The sequence below is a fragment of the Sceloporus occidentalis genome, unplaced genomic scaffold, assembly GCF_023333645.1.
Source record: "Sceloporus occidentalis isolate IW3139 unplaced genomic scaffold, rSceOcc1.0.p SCAF_41, whole genome shotgun sequence".
Classification (NCBI taxonomy): domain Eukaryota; kingdom Metazoa; phylum Chordata; class Lepidosauria; order Squamata; family Phrynosomatidae; genus Sceloporus; species Sceloporus occidentalis.
In genome coordinates this window covers 4082112-4103549 of record NW_028317021.1, presented here as the reverse complement: position 1 = coordinate 4103549, position 21438 = coordinate 4082112, and the positions used below count along the sequence as shown (strand labels likewise).

Below are 21438 nucleotides of genomic sequence, written 5' to 3'. Positions count from 1 at the left end.
TGTCTGAGGCAAGTTGCCTCTTACAGCTTCTGTTCTTTAGTTTTACAGTGTAGAAAATCTGAATTAGGTCTCATGCCCTCCAGCACTAGTCCAGGTTTTCCTATGCTCTTGGTCAAGATATGGTCAACAAATGGCCTTGTTCTCTGTGTTTTTCTTTTCATTCCCATTGTCACCACTTGCTACTTCTTCCCACTTCATCCTCAACATTATTACCACTGCTTTTCTTGGAAGGCAGATAGTCAGTGAGACATGTGGAATCAACTGTTTCTCCTTTGCCTTCTCGGTATCGCTGTCTGCTAGGCCAGAGGAAGAGTAGGGTGAATGAGCTGGCTAAAATGCTGAAAAGGAGAAGCAAGTCCAGGAGATTCACCAGTGCTTTGTCAGGTGCCCAACCATGCGTTGCCTTTGATACCGGCCCTACAAAGTCCACTGTATAAGTTGGAAGCCCATGGGATATAAATACTAACTGAATTCACTCAGCAGTTTATTGCTAAGGAGACTACTAATGGATTAAAAATATTTTAAGCTCCTCTGAGATTGAACATGGCACATTTGAAGATGAAGATACTGTGCAACCTACTAAAATCGCTCAGATCCTGAATGTTCCCTTCAGCATATTCATAAAGTATGAACGAAATTGATGAATACCTCTCAAAATGCCTCTGGTTGAATGTGGAAGAAATGGGCCCCACCACTGTGGTCATCCAAGGGACAGAAGACCTAGAGCTGCGGTGGGCAACTACAAAGAAAGCAACTGATCTGAAATGACCTGACACACTCTTTCCCCACTCCGACCCAAAGGTAGTAAGGCAGCAAGTGTACACTCGCTTGATCCTGACCAAGAAGGACTAAGCGGGGATACTGATAGAGTGAGGGACAGGGATGGAGGGTCATGGCACAGATATTCACAGACAATGCACCACAGAGCAATCCAGAGACATCATTCAGCAACATGCCAAAGAAAGATGCAAACAGGAGCAGGACTAGAAACCTTTGAACTACTCTGCACCGAAAACATAACTGGAGAAACAAGAGGGGCACAACATGTATTCAGAAAGCCAGAATGATTAGTGGTTTGGGTGTTGAGACAGTGATCCTGGAGACCAGGGTTCAAATCCACACCTGACTGTGGAAACCCATTGCATGACTGTAGACAACTCACACTCTCTTAGCCCCAAAGAAAACCCCATGATAGGTTCACCTTAGTTTTGTGATAAGTCAGAAATGACCCAAAGGGACACAACAATAAGCAAGGAATGAGCACAATCTTACCAAATTCAAAGTGTGGCAGTCCCTTAACAACACTGCAATGAAGGCATACACTGGCCTGCTAGTCCTAGGGGAGGGAGATCACAGACAACACGAAGGCTTGAAGAAACGGTGGGACCTGGTGTCAGGGTGCCACCATTTCAGAGCAGTGGTGGCGGCTGAACAGACTATGTGTACTCACAAGGTAAATGAGGTACAGTGGCAAGGGAACAAGAGCAACTGGGCATTTTTTGAGACATATGGTGCATTTTTCTGAGCACCTTTCAGTGTTACAGCAGAGTAGTCTAACACTGAGCAAGAGCCGAAGTCAGAGGTAAATGCCCATTCTGACAATATATGCAAAGAAAGCCAGGAAAATATGGCATAAATGTACACTGGTGGTGAAAAGCTAAACCATCCTACCCTCTGGAGGGAGTTATTTTCCTGGGTAGGCATAATGGGAAGCCAGGTTAGTTACAGTGTGGTGACTGCACAGTGGAACCATATTTCCACATTGGATGAAATGTGGTAAGAGACATAGCTTTCACCAGCTTTGAGAGGGCAGGTCTGCTTACCAAAGACTTAACAAAATCTGGCACTTTTGAATGGGATATGCATCTTGCCACCCGTTACTGCCGTGCCAGAGCAGCAGGCAAGAAAACCAGGAGATGGCACACTATGTGTGCAAAATTTGTTTGCAAGGGCCATTGCCCCATCCAAGCGACATGCTCTGGTTGTCTGTCGAGTGGCTGGCACAAAGAATGGCCCGTTCAGTGGAGCATATTTCCCGTTAAAGATGCAATTAAAAAATGGGGTAGAAAAGACCTCAGGCCCATTAATGCTACCTTTTTGTGCAGAGATGAAAACAGCTGTTTCCTACAGGGTTTATTTTTTCTGGATTTTTCAGAAACAATGGGGGGGGGGGGGTTCCCCACGGAAAAGTCAACAGTAATATTTTTAGGACGCGAATCATACCAGTTACATATTTTTCACACAGATAAGGAGGTCTTTGTCAGCTCCTTAGACTGAACGCTCTTCCTCTCGTGATTTATGGCTTTGGGTGTAGTGTGAAATAACCCCAATTCTGCAGAGAACAAACACTCCCGTGGACATGGGACATTTGTATACCTTGAGATACATTAATAATTCTCATGGGGGGAGAAAATACTCCAGAAGTCACTTAATGCATTTCCCCCCCTCCATCTGCTTGGATGAGGGTTAAATTACTAAAGGCATAGAGCATATTATCTATGTCATGCACACTGACAGCCACCTGTCTATAATTAGAGATTACAGCCACCAGACTGCAGACACTTTCAAGCTAACCATGGGCAAGGAAATAAAACAATATGACTTAGCAGGGTCATAAGAACCAACTCTGTTGTCTTCTGAGGCTGAGAAGATTAAACTCTTGAAGCAATGCACTCGAGAAAAAATTTCCACTGTTGTGTGTGAAAAAAGCGGGGAAAGGTTGTGTGGTTCTGATCCATCATGAGAACAGGCTATTGGAAGAAGTGACTTGTTAGACTTGTCGATAGAAAAGCTATGAATAACTATGCATTTATAACCATCATAAGAAGATCATAACTCATCTCTTTTCCTTCCCCCCACCCTTACTTGTCATTTTTTTCTTTCTGTTCTGTATTTATTTTCTTTTTCATTCCTGCAAGTTGCATTATATTCTCAAAATTTATGATAAAAATACATTTTAAAAGAAATAAAAATTCTTCACGAAACAAGTTGTTGCCAGGATCCCAGTCATCAATGTGTGTTTTTGCATTCTTCTGCCTGTTGGTAAGTGGCTGAAGTATTCACAGAATTCTACTTGCTGTCAACCATCATATATTCACATATTTCTGTCTGCCTATTAGGTCTAGGGATAGGCATAGCATAATATGTTTGTATGTAACTGTTTAATAATGTATTTTTATCTGCTGTAAATCAAGGGTGGGCTGTTTCCAGGAGTCCTGGGGCATCACACGTTTTCCCTAGGGCCTTTACAGATTTCTCAAGGCCTCACCCCCAACACCCCAATTTGTTCTTTAACTTTAAAAAATCCCTTTGCACCATCTAGAAAACATAATGGCAATCGTGTCATATCCCACTACCAAGTTGTTTTAGGCCTGTAGGTAGGAGTCTTTTTAAAACATACAGTGACAAGATCCGACTGCTTGCTACCGCTGGTTCGTGTGACAGGAGGCACACTGAGGGACCACAAGAGGGGCATTTTTCCCCATCCTGTTGTAAAATAAAGTACTTGCATGTTTCTGTGTCTGTAGTCACAGAACCATAGAATCATAGAGTTGGAAGAGATCCTGAGGGCCATCCAGTCCAACCCCATTCTGCCATGCAGGAACTCTCAGTCAAAGCATACCCGACAGATGGCCATCCAGCCTCTGTTTAAACACCTCCAAAGGAGGAGACTCCACTACACTCCAAGGGAGTGTGTTCCACTGTCGAACTATCCTTACTGTCAGGAAGTTCCTCCTAACGTTGAGGTGGAATCTCTTTTCCTGGAGCTTGCATCCATTGCTCCGGGTCCTAGTGTCCGGAGCAGCAGAAAACAAGCTTGCTCCATCCTTAATATGACATCCCTTCAAATATACGAACAGTGTTTAACATGTTTGTTTGCTACCCATATTTAATAAATGAAGCATTTTATCTTGCACAGAATATCCACATACATGCATTTTTGTGTATTTATGCATGTGCATGCACACGTATAGTTCTGTGATGATGGATTGGTCACACACCATGTAAAAACACTGTTTTCAAAGTAGCTGTGTCTCTTGCTGCATAAAAAGGTTGGAGGGGGGGGAAAAAGAAATGTGGCAGCACCGTTAAAACTAAACTGGTTTTATTTTTGCATGAGCTTTTGTGGATAGAAACAGTACAGCATCCAAAGAAGTGGATTTATACCCACGCAAGCTTATGCTAAAATAAAACACTTAGTCTTAAAGGTGCTGCCACATTTTTTCCCCCTTCCATCTCTTTCCTTCCTCCTTTTTACACTAGATGCTGGTCTATTTGAATAAATTTATCAGCTTTCATAAATCATAAAACAATTAACAGAACTAGAATTCATATCTACGCAGCCCTTCAATAGGGCCTCCCGCTGTCTTTTAGTTTCATGAATTAAGCCTACCTTGAGAACAAAAGAAAACTCACAATCTAAGCCTTTGCACCACTCCAGAAAAGTGAGATTTCACATTGTTCTGACAAGATCTGCTGTCCAAATTTTCATTCTTGAAGCATAAAAGCCTCGTCCAGCTTTGGCAAGCACCTCATTTCATTTTGCAGAGTGCTGCTGTTGCTCTCATTATTTAAGCAGTTCCACTGTTTTAGAACTCTCCAGTTAATACCAAATTTCCCACCATGGCACCTAGAATTTTGTTTTTCCCACAGCCTCTACCAGGGCTTTTTTGTGGGGGTTGGGGTTTAGCAATGGGGTAATTTGGTTAATTTTCCACCCCACAGTACCAGTGAATCCTCTTCCATGCCAGACTTTATTTGACTTACACTCCACTTTTCTCCCATGGATTGGAAGGCAGGCAGCTACTTCTTGACTGTTGCCACAATGAGAAATTTTGGTGCAACGTTAAAGGTTTTATTTACAGTATATCACTGGGGTATTAAAGGCTGAAAGCATTACTCATTTCACTCCATAATAACTTAAAGTATATTAATTATCTTTAAATGATAGTTGCTGTTTTCCTCTTGGCCACATCTCTTTCCTCTAAGAGTTGACTCTCTTCGGCCTCATTCCCACTACGTTTTAAACCGGTTTGCAAATCGGTTTGAAGCGGTTTAAGTGACCCTGGTTCACACTTGAACCGAATCGCTGAAGCAATTCAAAGAGGGGAGGCCATGTGCTAAACCCATTTAACCCGCATCTTTTTTGACACTGATTTTTTCCGCGTCTTTTTGGATAAATTGATTCCCCGCAAGTGTAAACCAGATGCGGATCAGAATCGATTTAAATTTGCCCTTTGGCCGGATGGAGCGGGTCCATTTTGAATGGATTAATTTGTCAATGTGAACCACAAGTGGATTATTTTATTTTGCAGCAAGAAAATGCAATGAGGGCAAATGTAGTGTGAACCATGCTCCGCTGCCGAACCGATCCATCAATTCTGATCGCAAACTGATTTATTTGTAAGTGGGAATGTGGCCTTCTTACTTTGTTGAAATTGGCTAAACTCTATTTGTTCTCTGCCACAGGAATGGATTACTGTGCTTTCTGACAGATGAAAAAGAAACTCAAAGAGCTTCTACTGAAATTTGTCTAGTTAAAGGGTTAGATCGAAATGCATCAAGAAAAAAGCTTTCATCGAGCATGATAGAAAATAAATATTCTAAGTTCAAATTTGACAGGAGGCATTTTATAAAAAAAAAAAATTTCCCCAGAGATTGACCATCAAGTTGCAGATGAGCAGAAGATGAAGTACTAAGATTCGCTGACTTGGACAGTAAGATAGGGAATGGTATCTGCAGCATGCTCTCATAACATTATTTGCAAGACTTCCCTAGAACTTCAGAAAAGATTTAGGTTCCTAGCAGGAGGCTGCACTGGATGAACAATAAGACCCCTTAGCAGCTTTAGGATTTGACTAATGGAGCCTGAAAACATTCTCTCTGTGTCTCTCTGGAAAAACAGACACCAAAGAAAGATGGGTATTTTAGGTCAACAACATGTTTCTGTCTCTTTGGAGACCTTGGCTAGAGACATTTGGGATTTTACTTTTATAAATAAAAACTATCTTAGTTCTTATTGTTTTAGTGGCTAGGTTTGTTACTGGCTTTGCACTATTATTCTTTGAGCACTGAAGCAGGGATACAAAATCCTTTCTAAACCTCCTGATAATGGAGAGCCATCCAGAGGAAAAATAGCTCTAAAGGGTGAAATCTAGGAAGATTTTCTGGTTTTCATAAGACTAGTAAACAATCATCATTGTCTTAATCTTAATATATGTAACAGACAAATGAGAAGGTGTAAAATTCACCTCTGCATGATCACCTTCTGCAAAAGCTAGTTTTATTTACTTGGTTCATTTTCTAGCCCTTTACTGAAAAGTCGTCCAAAATGGCATACATTTAAATATTTATATTAGGGAATTATTCTCTCTCTCTCTCTCTCTCTCTCTCTCTCTCTCTCTCTCACACACACACACACACACACACATATATATACAGTATATTCCCCAGTCCCACAAGATATTTTATCAAGGAATCTGGGAGCACTTTAAAGACAAATAATTATAGCACAGGACTCTAGTCCACAAAAGCATATGGTATAATAATTTTTTCTGTCTTTAAGGGAGAGGTGGGCTCCAGAGATGGGAACTGCAAGTTCCATTGGTTCTAACCAACAAAATCACTGTTGAGGAATGATGGCAAGTGTAGTCCAACAACATCTGGAGACACCTCAATCTTACTGGAGAGGTGAGGTAGAAATAAGTATTATTTTTGTTGTTATTATTATTATTGCCAGACACAGATGCAGGTGAAATGTCAGGAATAAACTCTTCCAGAAACATGGCCACACAGCCTGAAACCCCCCCCCCCCCAAAAAAAAAAAAAAAAAACTATGGATGCCAACCGTGAAAGCCTTCGACTTCACACTGAACATCTGGAGGGCCAAATATTTCCCATCCTGGTTTTAAGATACCCAAAGACTCTTCATTATTTTGCTGCTTTGACATACTAACCTTCTGGAAGAAAATTCAAGTGATATGCATACTCTGTGTCAGTCTCAGGTAAGTTATCATCTTTCACTCAGAGACCCACTGGTGGCATTTTACCTCTCAATAGGACCTACCCATTAGTCTGCCTTGACTCAATGCTTATATATTTGAAATGTGAAGCATATCCAACAGACGTTTGCACTGTGTGTTTTGAAGTGCAAACTGAAAATGTTGTTCTAAATTGATCCAGGCTTTTAACTGCTTTTTCCTTGGATTTCACTGCTGCTTTTTCACTGCTTTTTCCTTGGATTTCATTTTATCTACTTTTCTTAAGGGATGCTGTTTTGGAAAGCGTGTGTTTTCTTTTTTAAAATGAAATTCGCTCCAATTAATTGATGAGAGCCAACTCTGGGGCCAACTGTATGGTGGAAAGACATGATAGACACATTTCAAATAAATAAATATGGACATGCCATACATCGACAGGCAACTGGAAGGCACATATACCCTCACCCACATGCACCATGTGCTAGTACTTAATGACCCCTCCTCACTAAGATCCATAAGTGAATGAAAAACTAAAATATGGCCCCCTAGGCTTCATGACTTTCCTTGTTCTTCCGTATACCAAAGTGGTCCAATAGACAAGAAAAATCCTTAAAAATCACAGCCCCCCCCAAATAATACAAACATCTAATGCAGCCGTGGTGACCCCTTCCTCTGTCAAGAGCCACATGCCAGCAATGGATGATCTGAGTGCGGCCATCGAGTCTTTCTTTCTCTCCCACATCTTCTCCGCTCCGCCCCTCATTTCTGCCTCCTTTTCCAGAAGGCTGACAGGGGAGGGAGAGATCTCTCTTGCCAGGGATTTGGCCTGGTGGCTAGTGTAGGGCTTTTGAAAGGAGGCTATAGGTTGCCCACTACTGCTATAAATGGGAGGGGAGCTGATAGCAGTAGCTCAAATATCTAATGTCAAAAATACCAACGGATACAAAGTGCAAGCGATGTCAAGCCTACTCAAACAAAATAGTCAAACCAGTCGTAACTCTGCTGCTTACATTTCAGCATGGCATTTACATACCTCAGAGCATCTCACCTCTCTTCTGGAGGTGTCGCCAAGCTTTAACGCAACACTTCTTCCTTAGTATTAAGATGCTAGCCGGCTCTAATACCATTTCATTCACAGGATTTCTATCTCATTTTTTTTCAGCAACGGAAGCTGAGAAGTATAATCGCCAGATTAAAAAGAGATACACCCAATCCTTTCCTGCTGCCATCATTTTCCAATCAGCTCTGCTAGTCAAATGCCCTGCAACTAGCATTCTCCTGAAGAAGTTACCTGGTTATAGTAATTTCATTTAATGACAACTTGCCTCTGCCTGGAATGTCTCTGCTGCCTGGACCAAAAATGCTCTGTAACAATTCCAGCTACAGCAATTTAGCCCAAAGGCATGCAGCTCAAGGACCAAAGACACAAGAACCGATCTTTACTTATCCAGTCCCTCCTGAAGCCAAAATCAACTGCCTGGAGATACACATTCTAATATACCATGACCTCTGTTGCTTCCCATTACATTATTTTCACAATTACTAAGTCCTCTCCTCTCGGAAGGGCCATAGCTAGGCTCAAACATGCAGACGCTGGAAAGATCAGTCACAACGTAATTCAAGGACAGTTTTCTGGGGTATGATGGCAAACAGGTCTGGTAGATAAACCTAACTGTCAAAAGCAGACTGAAGGTGGGTAGGTGCAGGTATGCATTATCGTGAAAACTTCCTTTAAATATGATTTACTTTCATCATCTGCCTTAGAGATGGGAATCGAGGGCCCTCCAAATGTTGGACTCCATCTCCCATGAGGCCAAGTCCGGATATCCAACAGCTAGGGATTGTGGGAACTGCAGTCCGACGACATCCAGAGTGCCACAGGTTCCCCAAAACACTGACCTGCATAAACAGGGGATGACTATGGGATTCTCTGCCTCCACATGGGCTTTTCTGAGTGTGAGGAAATGGCCTCATTTAGAAAGAAATCAATTCAGTACATAACAAAGGAACTGCTGCTATTCTATACTCTCCATTGTCTTCACATTTCATTGTGTATGTGCAAGTCTTAATATTTTTTTAAAAAGACAATATCTCTAACTCTTGCCTCAAATCACACTTCTGCTATTACACTACACAATACAATGTTTTTCCATTGGTAGGCCATGAACCAGTAGAAGTCTGAATCATGACCATTACACAAAAGCTACCATGGGTTTTTTTGCCATTTGTACATTTAGGGCAGCCTTTCCCAACCCAGCACCATTCAGTTGTTGTTGGACTACTACTCACCATACTTCAGAATTAGGTACGCTCAGAACTGCTGTAACATCTGGAAGGCCACAAATCCTCCCACCTCCAAACCTTATGGCTTCCCCTTGCATCATCCCATCCCATTCTTCCAGGTACAGTAAATAAGCATCTACCCACATATGCCTTTTTATCATCTCTCCTGGCTGTTTGATAGAGCTGCCTGCCACTCTATCGTATGTGCATATTGCACAAAAATGAATGATGAAAAGGTCAAGGAAGGACGACATATCTCGGTCCCATTAACAGCATAAGATATGAAATCCTAAGAGCCACCCTTCTGGCAGGAGATAATTCACTACTGTGTAACTACAGGGCTTGCATATAATTCTGCAAAGACCATCCTTGAAACTGGACCTGCAACTTCATTTTCATACCCAAAGGATTTGTAATTTGAATTCACATCCTCACAGTCCTCACATACCAATGGCATATATATGTCTGTACCTGGCTTCCACTCCACCAAATGCATTTGAGGAAGTAGACTGAAGTCTATGAAGACTCATGCTGCCAATTTCTTTCTTTCAGTTAATCTCACAGGTGCTACAAGATCTCTCTACGTACTGATTCTACAGACTAACACGGTTTTATCTTTGAATTCTGCAACAATTATGAGAGATCCACAAATACCAAAGAGGGTTCTATAGAGGAAGAGGAGACCGACTTCCATAATGTGACACTTATTTTTTTGTTTTAATCACCACGGTTTTCCATCAACGTGTTCTACAGATATAAAGCAAGATTACAGCTGCAGCATAACTAATCTATATTAATAACACAACCAGTGTGGTGTAATGGTTGGGCTAAGACTCTGGAAGCCAGTGTTCAAATTCCCTCACTCTCTCTCTCTCTCTCAGCATCAGAGGAAGGCCATGGCACACCTCCTCTGAATAAACCTTGGCTAGAAAACCCTAGGACAGGGTCAGCATAAGTCACAGTCAAATTGAACACATTTAACAACACGAACAACAACAACACGGAGGGTTCCATGACATCTTAAATTAACAAGTTTATTGTGCCATTATCTGCCTCTTAGTTGTCTCCTTGCATCTTTTTTCTACATTTAAAGTGCCTTGGGGCAGGTTTTCTATAATGAACACACATATTGTACCAAACCTGACTATGTAAAGTCGAAGGCTTTCATGGCCGACATCCATAGTTTTTTGTGGGTTTTTCATGCTATCTGGCCATGTTCTAGCAGATTTTCTTTCTGACGTTTCGCCAGCATCTGTGGCTGGCATCTTCAGAGAATGCTTTGCCTGGAAAAATTGGGTGTATATATACTGTGTGAGCCTGGGAATGCAGGAGTGATTTCCATGTGTATTGTTCTGTGTTGATGGCTGGCCTCAGGTTGGAAGGCTAATGCAAAAGAGGATTAGTGTCTGCTAATTGGTGATCATTATCTGCTGGGAAAGCCCCTGACTCTGAATGGTTTCCCATTTGCATTTGCTGAGTCCTTATTTTGCTCTTCCTCAGGACTGGTAGCCAAATTTTGTTCACTTTAAGGGTTTCTTCTTTCTGGTTGAAATTGTCCAGGTGTTTGTGGATTTCAATGGCTTCCCTGCGCATCGTGACATGGTACTGGTTGGCATGGTCCAGAACTTCAGTGTTTTCAAACAGTATTTTATGCCCAGGATGGTTAGTGGCATGTTCTGCTACTGCTGATTTTTCTGGCTGGCCCAATCTGCAGTGTCTCTTGTGTTCCTTGGTTCTTGTTTGCACACTGCGTTTGGTGGTCCCTATGTAGACTTGTCCGCAGCTGCATGGTATGCAGTAAACTCCTGTGGCTGTGAGAGGGTCTCTCTGGTCCTTGGCTGAGCGAAGCATTTGCTGGATATTATTCGTCGGTTGGGGTAGCAATGGGAAGCCCTCTAAGCCCTGTGATAGTAAACTTTTACATGGAACACTTTGAAAAGCAAGCCCTGGAAACAGCACTGAAAAAATCCACAACTTGGTTCCGATACATGGATGACACTTTCACCATCTGGAGCCATGGAGAAGAAGACCTGGCTGTATTCCTGAACTATCTGAACAACATCCACCCCAACATCCAATTCACTATGGAAAAAGAAAAGGAAGGAACACTGCCATTTTTGGATGTCCTTGTCATCCGCAAACTGAACCTATGTTTGGGTCACACAGTATACCGAAAACCCACACATACAGACCGATACCTGCACAAGAACTCCAACCATCACCCAGGACAAAAAAGAAGCACAATCAAAACACTGGTAGACTGAGCAAAACGCATCTGCGAACCCCACTTCTAGGAAGATGAACTGAAGCACTTGGACCGGGCTCTACAGGCCAATGGTTATTCCAGCTCAGACATCAGAAGGGGTGCCAGGCCCAGGAAAACCCAGAGAAGTGAAGACAAGCAGCCACCCAAAGGGAAGGTATTTTTACCATACATCAAAGGAGTCGCAGACAAAATAGGCAAAGTGGTGAGGAAGCACAACCTTCAAATGGTTTACAAACCGACGAAGAAAATCCAGCAAATGCTTCGCTCAGCCAAGGACCAGAGAGACCCTCTCACAGCCGCAGGAGTTTACATTTAACCTGACTATGTGAACAAGAAAACAACAAACATTAGTTTTGGAGCATTCATCCCCACTTCCTCAGATCTATGGCTTGAGATAAAGATACAGAATTACTGGTATTTCATGTTCTTCTGATACTAACCAGATCCTGAAATCAAAAGGTCTTGGAGCACAATTCAAATTAAACTGCCCCTCATGAATTCCTTGATACCACAGTCCTTTTCTTCCATTCAACAAGTCAATGGACCATACTACTTCCACCGACTTGTATTTGTTTTCGTTATTTATTTACTCTTTGCATTAATATCCCACCTTATAACAAATATTCACAGTGGCTAATAGTGATCAGACTCGATAAGACATGGGCCTGAGCAGTCGAGGACAGGGAATCTTGGAGATGTCTCCACAGGATTGCCATGAGTCAAAGTCAACTCAAGGAGAGCTAAGAACAACCATTACCAAAATATCCAAGGACACCCAAGACCAAATATCCATAAAACCAACAATATCCTTGAAAAAGACAGCTATGGTAAAAAGCAGTCACAGCATAAAACTACTGAAGGGTAGTAACTGATAAAGGTACGTCATGCTCCAAGGTTTTTTATTCTGATGTGTTTGTTGAAAACATATCTATATTTGCAAGTGGTTCCTATGCAGTCCAACCTGCCATCTGTTTCATGGTCAATGGAAAGATTATGAATCAAGGATTAACAATAAATTCTCTTTGCCGCCTGCTTAAAAGTACAATGATGGAGTCTGTCATGGTAATTTCTTGGGTGACTGTTCCCAAGGGACCACACTTAGGAAGGCCCACTCATGAACCCACTTGCTATATTTCTGAAGATGAAAGATGCTAAACAGAGGCATGGATGATGTTGGGTTTCTCATATAGAGGAAGGCAAAAGGTTTAAAAGTCACAGGCTGTTCAGTAAAGAGAAGGGGATGCTCCAGGCTTAATATGGTTGGCAGACTACCTGAATCTGCCCCCCAGAGAATACAAATGGGGCCCTTTCCCCTCCCAATTGGGACGGGAAACAAGGCAGGAGAATCCCTGCGTTGCATGTGATCAAAGATGGTCTCTGTGCACTCTCCCTTTAGAGCTTTCAAAAAGTCAAAAGAGCAGTTTACCTTGAGCCCAAACTTGATGTACTGATCAACTGGTCCCATTTTGCACAGATATAGGATGGGGGGCACATGGCTGAATGAGACTATGTGTTAAAGGGATCTAGGAGTCCAAGTAGACCAAGTTGAACATGAGTCAACAGTGCGATGCGGCAGCTAACAAGGCAAATGCAATTTTAGGCTGCATCAATAAAAGTATAGTGTCTAAATCAAGAGAAGTAATAGTGCAACTGTATTCTGCTTTGGTCAGGCCCCACCTGGAATATTGTGTCCAGTTCTGGGCACCACAATTTAAAAAGGATGTTGAGAAACTGGAGCGTGTCCAAAGGAGGGCGACTAAAATGGTGAAGGGTCTGGAAACCATTTCCTATGAGGAACAACTTAGGGAGCTGGGGATGTTTAGCCTGGAGAAGAGAAGGTTAAGAGGTGATAAGATAGCTCTATTTAAATACTTGAAGGGATGTCATATTGAGGAGGGAGCAAGCTTGTTTTCTGCTGCTCCAGAGACTAGGACCCAGAGCAATGGATGCAAGCTCCAGGAAAAGAGATTCCAGCTCAACATTAGGAAGAACTTCCTGACAGTAAGGGCTGTTCAACAGTGGAACACACTCCTTCCTCAGAGTGTGATGGAGTCTCCTTCCTTGGAGGTCTTCAAACAGAGGCTGGATAGCCATCTGTGAATGGGGATGCTTTGATTGTGAGTTCCTGCATGGCAGAATGGGGTTGGACTGGATGGCCCTAGTGGTCTCTTCCAACTCTATGATCCTATGTTTGAATCTACTGAAACTTTTTGCCTGCTCTTAAGGGCAGTCCCGTGTAACGTAACTTTCAGAAATTCAATCTGGAAGTAGGAAGCCTGTGAAGGTCTACAGGAAAGAGTCACTGATTAGAAGGCCACACATGGGGCTGTCTTGCACATTTTGTGGGCCACACTCACCGACAATGGTTCTGTAAGAGATCCACTGCGTCTAAGGACTGGACTACTCTCAGCTCACAAATATCAAATGCCCGCTTCGATCTGCCTGCAACTTTGGCAACTGTGTTGCTTTCTCTCCTGATCTCTAACACAGTTGCAAACCCAAGGCCACTGATACAATGAGATGAAGCTCACACTGATGATGGTTGTTAATGTGAGAACATCCCCAGACGCTTCCATGGGAGTATTAGTAACTGGCGTGAGGTTAGCCTCTGTCTCTCCCTCTTACTCTTGACATGAGATTTTTCGCATGTAGAAGACATAGCTTTGAGATGAATGGCTGGAAAGCCTACTCATACAAGCTTTAGCTTCACAGTGGAAAGAAAATTAAGATAGATACATATATCTCAACATTTCAGAATTAATCTTAGCCTATTTCAAAATGCAGTTATTCTCACCGAACTAGAAAATCTTGAAGCATCAAGAACACAGTCCATATCTAGTATGTTTAAAATACTAGGGGGGACAATGAATGGCTAAAGCGTGCGTGTTTTCCAGTCCTCTTCAGACGAGTTACATTTTTCCATAAAACTATAAAATCCCCATCACCTTTGGAAGGGGCAAAGGAATAAATTATTCAGAGAAGAACTAGCATTTAAGTACATGACTCTGAATATTGCCCACACTACAATCTTAGGACAATTAATAAATTGTCTTAAGTATCAGCAACGTTGCTTGCTGCTTTCCAAGTCCATGAGCAACAAATCTCTTAATACAGGCTTTAACTCTATGGTGGACAATGAAACCATAACGAACAGCCATGCTGGATTCGACCAAAGGCCTGTTCCCCTGAGCATCTTCCCAATGCCTCTAGGAAACCCACATTAAGATCCCAAACTAGGAACCCAGATGTTTGGGGCTATCACTCCCAGGGTTGATGGGAGTTGCAATTCGACATAATCTGGAGGGCTGCAAGTTGCCCACCCCTGTTCTCTAATAAAGTTTTTAAGTATGTCTCTGTCAGGATGTTAAAGAAATGTAGACCTGGGTCTACCACTGGTCAGTTTCTGCACTAGATTATTTTCAAAGAGCCATTTCAGTCCTCAGAAGAAGACAAAATCACTCTCTCCATCATTTAGTAAAGAAATCATCTCCATACTTCACCAGAATTTTGGACGCATAGATCCTCAACACAAAGTTATCCTAAGCTACCATAAACACCAAGTAGTTTAGGGCCTGTGAGAAGCCCCTCAAGGCAATTTTTGCAGCACTTGCGCACTATCCTTTTTCTGGCCAAACCTCCCCACAAAAAGTGAATGAATATCTGTTCACCTTTAAAACAGGCTTTAGCCTCCGGTCACACTATTTAACATTCAAAATGCCTGTGTTTCAAAACGAGAAATGGACTTCCAACTGTTTCCAAGTTTTCCACATTTCTTTTGTCTGGCATTTTTTGGCATCTCATGAAGCCATGGAGGGTCCCAGGAACTGAAGACTGACCCCCGGACCGGCTGCAATTGCTTCCACCGAAAGAAGTAGCACCACCGTGTCTCTGCAGACCATCAGGTATAAATCGGGGGCAGGTTTGGGGGCCAAAATTATGCATGTTGATATGACCCATGGATAAGTTGAGGATAAAACAAATGGGCTTGTGCATGCAGTGTGCATGCCATTGCCACTTCCAGCATGTGGCTTCAGCATACGCTGAAAGCTGTGTATGGCACGCCCGCATATGACGTGGGTGCACTGTATATACAGTAAATACCTTTAAAACACAGTGCAAAAATAACATACCTCACTACAAGACCCTTGCACCACATGAGTTAAGAGTCAAAGGCTTACTGAAATAAAAAAGTCTTTGCCTACCAACAGAAAGAAAGTAGAGAGGGTACCAGTCAAACCCTTGTAGAAGGGAGTTCCAAAGCCTGGGAGCAGCAACCGAGAAGACCCTGCATTTGCAAAATCTGCCTGTGATGGTGGTAGGACTGCAAGAAAGCCTTTCACCAAAGGTCTTAAATCTCATATAAAGAGATGCCGTCCTTCAGAGAGTCTGGGCCCAAGCTGTGTAGAACTTTAAAGGTCACAACCAGCACATTGAATCCTGCTTGGAAACAGGTAGGTAGCCAGTGAAGCTGTTGCAAGAAGCAAGTTATATGTTACAGCTACAGTAAACTGCTACATGTTCTGGGTGCTGCGCTTTTATAATGCTGGGCTTTTAAAATGTCAAGCTCGCTCTCTTCATTTCCACCTGTGTCCTATGCACAAGGAACCCAATTCCTAATTTAATCTAAGGCCACCCTGAAATGTGGTGTGACTCTCAAGTGTGTTTATTCCACCTGGCCAACCCTTTGGTTCCATGAGACAATTTTGTAGAACCTGTATTCTCATTTAGACTGAAGAAGTGGTCTTCAACGGTTATGAGTTAACAGGGCACTCTGCATATGCTTAAGAGACCCAATGTTTCCACACACTCAGGAGCCTGAAGTATTGAAACAAAGGAGATCTGCTGCTGGTGAGAACAAACAAACAAGTCTAGATGGAATAAAGGTCCGACTTGGTGGAAAGCCATGGCACTGCAGAGGGCCCTGGACACCTTTAAATAGCCTCCTCACCCATGACAGCAGTCTTTTGCGCAGCTCCCTGCGAGGCGTCCCATTTCCAAGTCGGCGCATTCACTTCTCCAAGAACTATCTGGAGTTATACCACTGCTCCTCAGCGACCAATGGACCACTGAGCGCATGTGCATGGTGGCCTTCACCTTTTTGAGTCCCAGGCTTTCCCAGACAAAAAGCGCAATGACCTACTTTGGTGTAAGGGAGCTCGCTCTCATAAGTGTGTGGAAGCCACGGCCCTCCAAGAAGTGGTGGAATCCCAGTGCCCATGTGTCCTCAAAGGCAAGGCATGATGGGATGAGTAGTTCCTTGAAGCTGGAGCTTGCCTGCCTCCTCTGGGGAATCCAAAAGCCACTCTCCCTACAGCCAGAGCAGTCCAGAGCTAAACCTGGGTGACCTGACTCAGCGTAAGGCAGCTTCATACCTAGAAGACATTACACTTTGGTCACAGACACACACACCAAGCACATGGCAGCTGGGATGATGGTTTTCCACAAGGATTTGGGGGGGGGGGGGGAGGATGGATTTGGCAAGGCTGGGGGGAACTCTGCATACCCCCAGAGGCCCCTTTGGCTCCCTTAGCTGCTGGAGGGACAAAGGGGAGCCTGGGCAAGTGGTCTGGAGGCTGCAGAGGTGGCTCCAGGGCTTGCCTAGATGAAAAAGGGAAAGAAGAAAAGAAAGGAGCCGGAGAGACAGGTCCTGGAGCAGCCTCTTCTCTGCATCAAGAGGGGAAGGAAAAAGAGGCTAGCCTCCCCAAGGCTTCTCCAAGGGCAAGGTCCCTCTGAGCCTGAGGGGACCTGGAGAAACAAGGAGGACCACAACCACACACACACACACCCTCTGGGCTCCTGGAGGGGTGGGGCAGGGGCCCACAAAGGCCTGCCAACGCCTCTTGGGAGGGCCTTTGCCTTTTCCAAAGGAGAGTCCGACCCAGTCCAAAGAAGCCACAACAACCTGGCCATTTGCTCTTGCCACTTTGTGTTGTGTCCTTGCCTTGCCATCCTGACTTTGTAGCTTGTCGAGGAGATGTCCAGCCTGGGCATCCCTTGGCTTTCGGATCCTGATGGACAAGGCATCACTGCACACACACACACACACAGACACCCAGGCACCCCTCTTTCATGGTTGCTCAGGTCTTGCTTCCTAGTGAACACACCACTGGAGACAACCGTGTAGCCCCAAACAGCCAGCTCCATCCGCACCGGCACCAAGCCCTCCACCTCCAGCCAGACTCAGAGGCGGGAGCCCCCCTCCCCCGATCCCCCGCGAGGAGGAGGCCGGGGAGCCTAGCGCCCTGCAGCCGCTCACCGTTGTGGTTGACCCAGCTGGGCTTGAGGAGCTTCATGGCGCCCCGGGGCCTCCTCCTCCTCTTCTTCTTCCTCCTCCTCCTCTTCCTCCTCCTCCTCCCCGCCGCCGTCCTCCTCCTCCTCCTCCTCTCCGCCTCCTCCTCCTCCTCCTCTCGGGGCCTGAGCCTCCTCCGTCTTGAGGACGGCGGCGGGTCGGGGCAGGCTCTGCTCCGCGAGGGAAGAAGAGGAGGAGGCGGAGGAGGAGGAGGAGGAGGCGGAGGAGGCGGAGGCAAGCAGGGCAGGGCGGTTGCTGCCCCTAGGAGCCAACGCCAGGCCCAGCCGGCGCTCCAAGCCCCGCGCTCCCCTCACGCCGACGACGCCGACGCCGCCATGGCTGCCTCCCTGCTGCTGGCCCGCGCTCGCCCCGCTTCTGCCCGCCTCCTCCTCCGCCTCCTCCTCCTGGCGGCCGCATCCCTCAGCCTCAGCCCCGCCGCCGGAAGTCCAGGCAGCCAGGGCAACCGCCCAAGCGGCCCGGCGGGAAACAAGCGGCGGCCCGAAAGAGAGAGAGAGAGCGAGCGAGCAAGGGCCCCTCCAGGCTTCAGCCCCACTTCCTCAGGGCCCCAAATCTAGGGGGATTAGAAGCCAAAGCCATGGCCCTGGGGGGCTGTGGAGAGGCCCACTGGAAGAAAGGGCTTGGCAACAGGGGCTTCTTCCCTAGGCCCAAGCCCCCTTCCTTCCTTCCTTCCTTCCTTCCTTCCTTCCTTCCTTCCTTCCTTCCTTCCTTCCCTCCTTCCTCAGGGACATTGAGTCCCCATTCAACTGAGGCCCTCTCTACTCCAGACTAACAGGGCCAGAGCTGTGGTCCTCTTCCTTCCCGCCACTCTCAAAGGAGCCCCCAGAGCCCCCTCCACTACTACTACTACTACTACTACTACAGACTGCTGCCACAGACTGACACGGCCATGGCTTTGAATGAAAGAAGCTGGCAGCAGGAGCTTCCCCAGGCTCCAGTCTCCTTCCTTTTGGGAACTGTACTTCCAGAGAGAGGCCTAGAGCCCTCGCCTGGTAACAAACTGTCAAACTAGGAGGAGAATTCAAAGCTGTAGCCCTGTGAGTCTGTGGAACCAGGCTGGAGAGAAGTCTTGTAGCCCCTTGGAGGCTCACTGGAAGAAAGAAGTTGGCAGCAAGAGCTTTCTGAGACTTCAGCCTACTTCCTCAGGTGCATTCAAGGCACTTACCTCTAAGGCAACCCTCCCCTGGGGTTTGCTTCGTGAGAGAGGATGGCTCACCCAAGGGAAACCAAGTGGGCTTCCATGGCCAACTTCGAACCCTGATCTCCTGAGTCATAGTCCAGCGCTCAAACCACCAGGCCAGAGGGTCCCCCTTTTAAGTACTTAGGACCTCTAAATCTATAGAGTCCAAGGAGCAGAGGGCCCCAAGTGCTAAGAGGGCCGCAGCAAAGAATCACATACAGTCCTTCTCCTGCCTTTCCCTGTTGTAATCCATCACACAATAACAGGTTGAGTCTCCCTTATCCAAAATGCTTTTGGATTTTCACTTCCTTCACCCACTCAATTTTGGAATATCTGCACCTACATCAGGAGTATATCTTGGAGACGAGACCCAAGTCCAAACATGAGACTTATGTTTCATATACTCCTGAGACACATGGCTTGAAGATCATTTTATCCACAATATAGGATTTTAAAAGACGGTGCGTGAAACAAAGCTCCAAAACACACTGCCAAAAGAATCCAGTCTGAGATGGCTTGAACTGCCCTGGCTCAATGCTAGCGAATTCTGGGAACTGTAGTTTGGTGAGACATTGAGCCTTCTCTGTCTGAGAACTTTGGTGCCACAATAAACTACAGTTCCCAGGATTCCCTAGCCCTCAGCCAGGGCAGTTAAAATGGTCTCAAACTGGACTATCCCTGTGTTTTGGACCAAGTATTTCCCCACCCGGATATACACACACTTTCCTTCCCCTTGGGAAGCTTTGAAGATTCCTAGTTACTTGTTATTGGAAGAGGCATCATTATAATTTGTAAAAGTACTGTAAATTATTAAAACTTCTTTCTTTCAGGGAGTCTCAAAGCCGCTACAAGATCCCTTTGCAGACTTTCCAGACTATCATGGATACATCTTTGAATTGGTGGGTTGTTTTTTTTTAAATGTTGCTGCCAGTTTAATTCTGTTAACCTTTTGCATGTTTTAGCTGTTTTAGTTTGAAAGCCACATAAAGTGAGGGGAGGGAAAGTGGGATTATAAACAGTTGGGGATGGCAATAATAATCACTGCGAAGCTGAAGGCTTTCATGGCCGGCATTCATAGTTTTTTTTAGGGTTTTTCGGGCTATGTGGCCATGTTCTAGCAGAGTTTCTTCCCAATGTTTTGCCGGCATCTATAGCTGGCATCTTCAGAGAACCCAGAAAGAGAATGCATTCTCTGGAGATGCCAGCCACAGACGCTGGCAAAACATCAGGAATAAACTCTTCTAGAACATGGCCACATAGCCCGAAAAACCCTAAAAAAATTATTATTTTAAAGTCTAGGACAGGGCAGGTGTGTAGCTTTTATGGTGGTTAACTGCCATCATGCCTTCTAAGTTATGGTGACCCCATAAACAAAAGACCTCCAAGTCATCTTATTTTCACCAACCTTGCTCAGATCTTGTAGATTCAGGGCCATGGCTTCCTTGGTTGACTCTGTCCATCTGCAATGTGGTCTTTCTCTTTTCCTACTGCCTTCTACTTTGCATCGTTGTCTTTTCTGGGCGGCGACAGGGGAAGTGTGACCCTGCTGGTGCTCTTGGACATCTCAGCAGCATTCGATACCATAGACCATGGCATCCTTCTGGGGCGCCTGAGGGAGTTAGGTATCAGAGGCACTGTACTCCAGTGGTTCCGTTCCTCCCTCTCCGGCAGGTTCCAGATGGTGATGCTGGGGGACAGTTGCTCTCGTAGGAGAGCTGACATCCAGCATCCCTCAAGGTGCCATCCTGTCTCCCATGCTTTTCAACATTTACACAAAGCTGCTGGGCGAGGTCATCCAGAGACATGGGGCTCAGTGTTATCATTACACTGATGACACCCAAATCTGTCTCTCCATGTCTCCGACTGAAGCAGTGACCAAGGATGGCATTTCGCCTCTGAATGCCTGCCTTGGGTTGGTAATGGGCTGGATGAGGGAAAACAAACTCAAGTTGAATCCAGAGAAAACGGAGGCACTAGTGATAGGTACCCCTGGCCCAGGGAAGGCGATCTGTCATCCAGTCCTGGATGGGGTCACACTTCCCCTGAAGGATGAGGTTTGCAGTTTAGACGTGCTTCTGGATTCATCTTTACAGTTGTCATCTCAGGTGGAGGCGATATCCAGGAGTGCTTGGCACCACCTTCGATTGATACGCCAGCTGTGTCCCTACCTGGCCCAGGAGAACCTTGAAACAGTGATACAAGCGCTAGTAACTTCTCATTTAGATTTTTGTAATGCGCTCTACATGGGGCTACCTTTGTACCAAACCCGGAAGCGTCAACTGATTCAAAATGCTGCGGCCAGATTGATCACTAAAACATCTAGATCAGAACAAATCACACCGATATTAAAATCTTTACACTGGCTACCGATCAGCTTCCAGGCCCAATACAAAGTGTTGGTTATTACCTTTAAAGCCCTACA

The 21438-nt window shown here is 45.0% G+C and overlaps 1 protein-coding gene across 2 annotated transcripts in view; it reads right to left on the bottom strand.

The window, feature by feature from the left end:
* The window catches only part of HIRA (histone cell cycle regulator), a 55225-nt gene extending 37007 nt beyond the window's left edge, over positions 1 to 18218 (bottom strand). For both annotated transcript variants that reach the window (XM_089489790.1, XM_089489791.1), the window contains exon 1: positions 17786 to 18218. In XM_089489790.1, the coding sequence (XP_089345916.1) occupies positions 17786 to 17822 (37 nt within the window). In that variant the 5' untranslated portion in view covers positions 17823 to 18218. The remainder of the gene's footprint in view (positions 1 to 17785) is intronic.
* Between the last annotated feature and the right edge of the window lie 3220 nt (positions 18219 to 21438).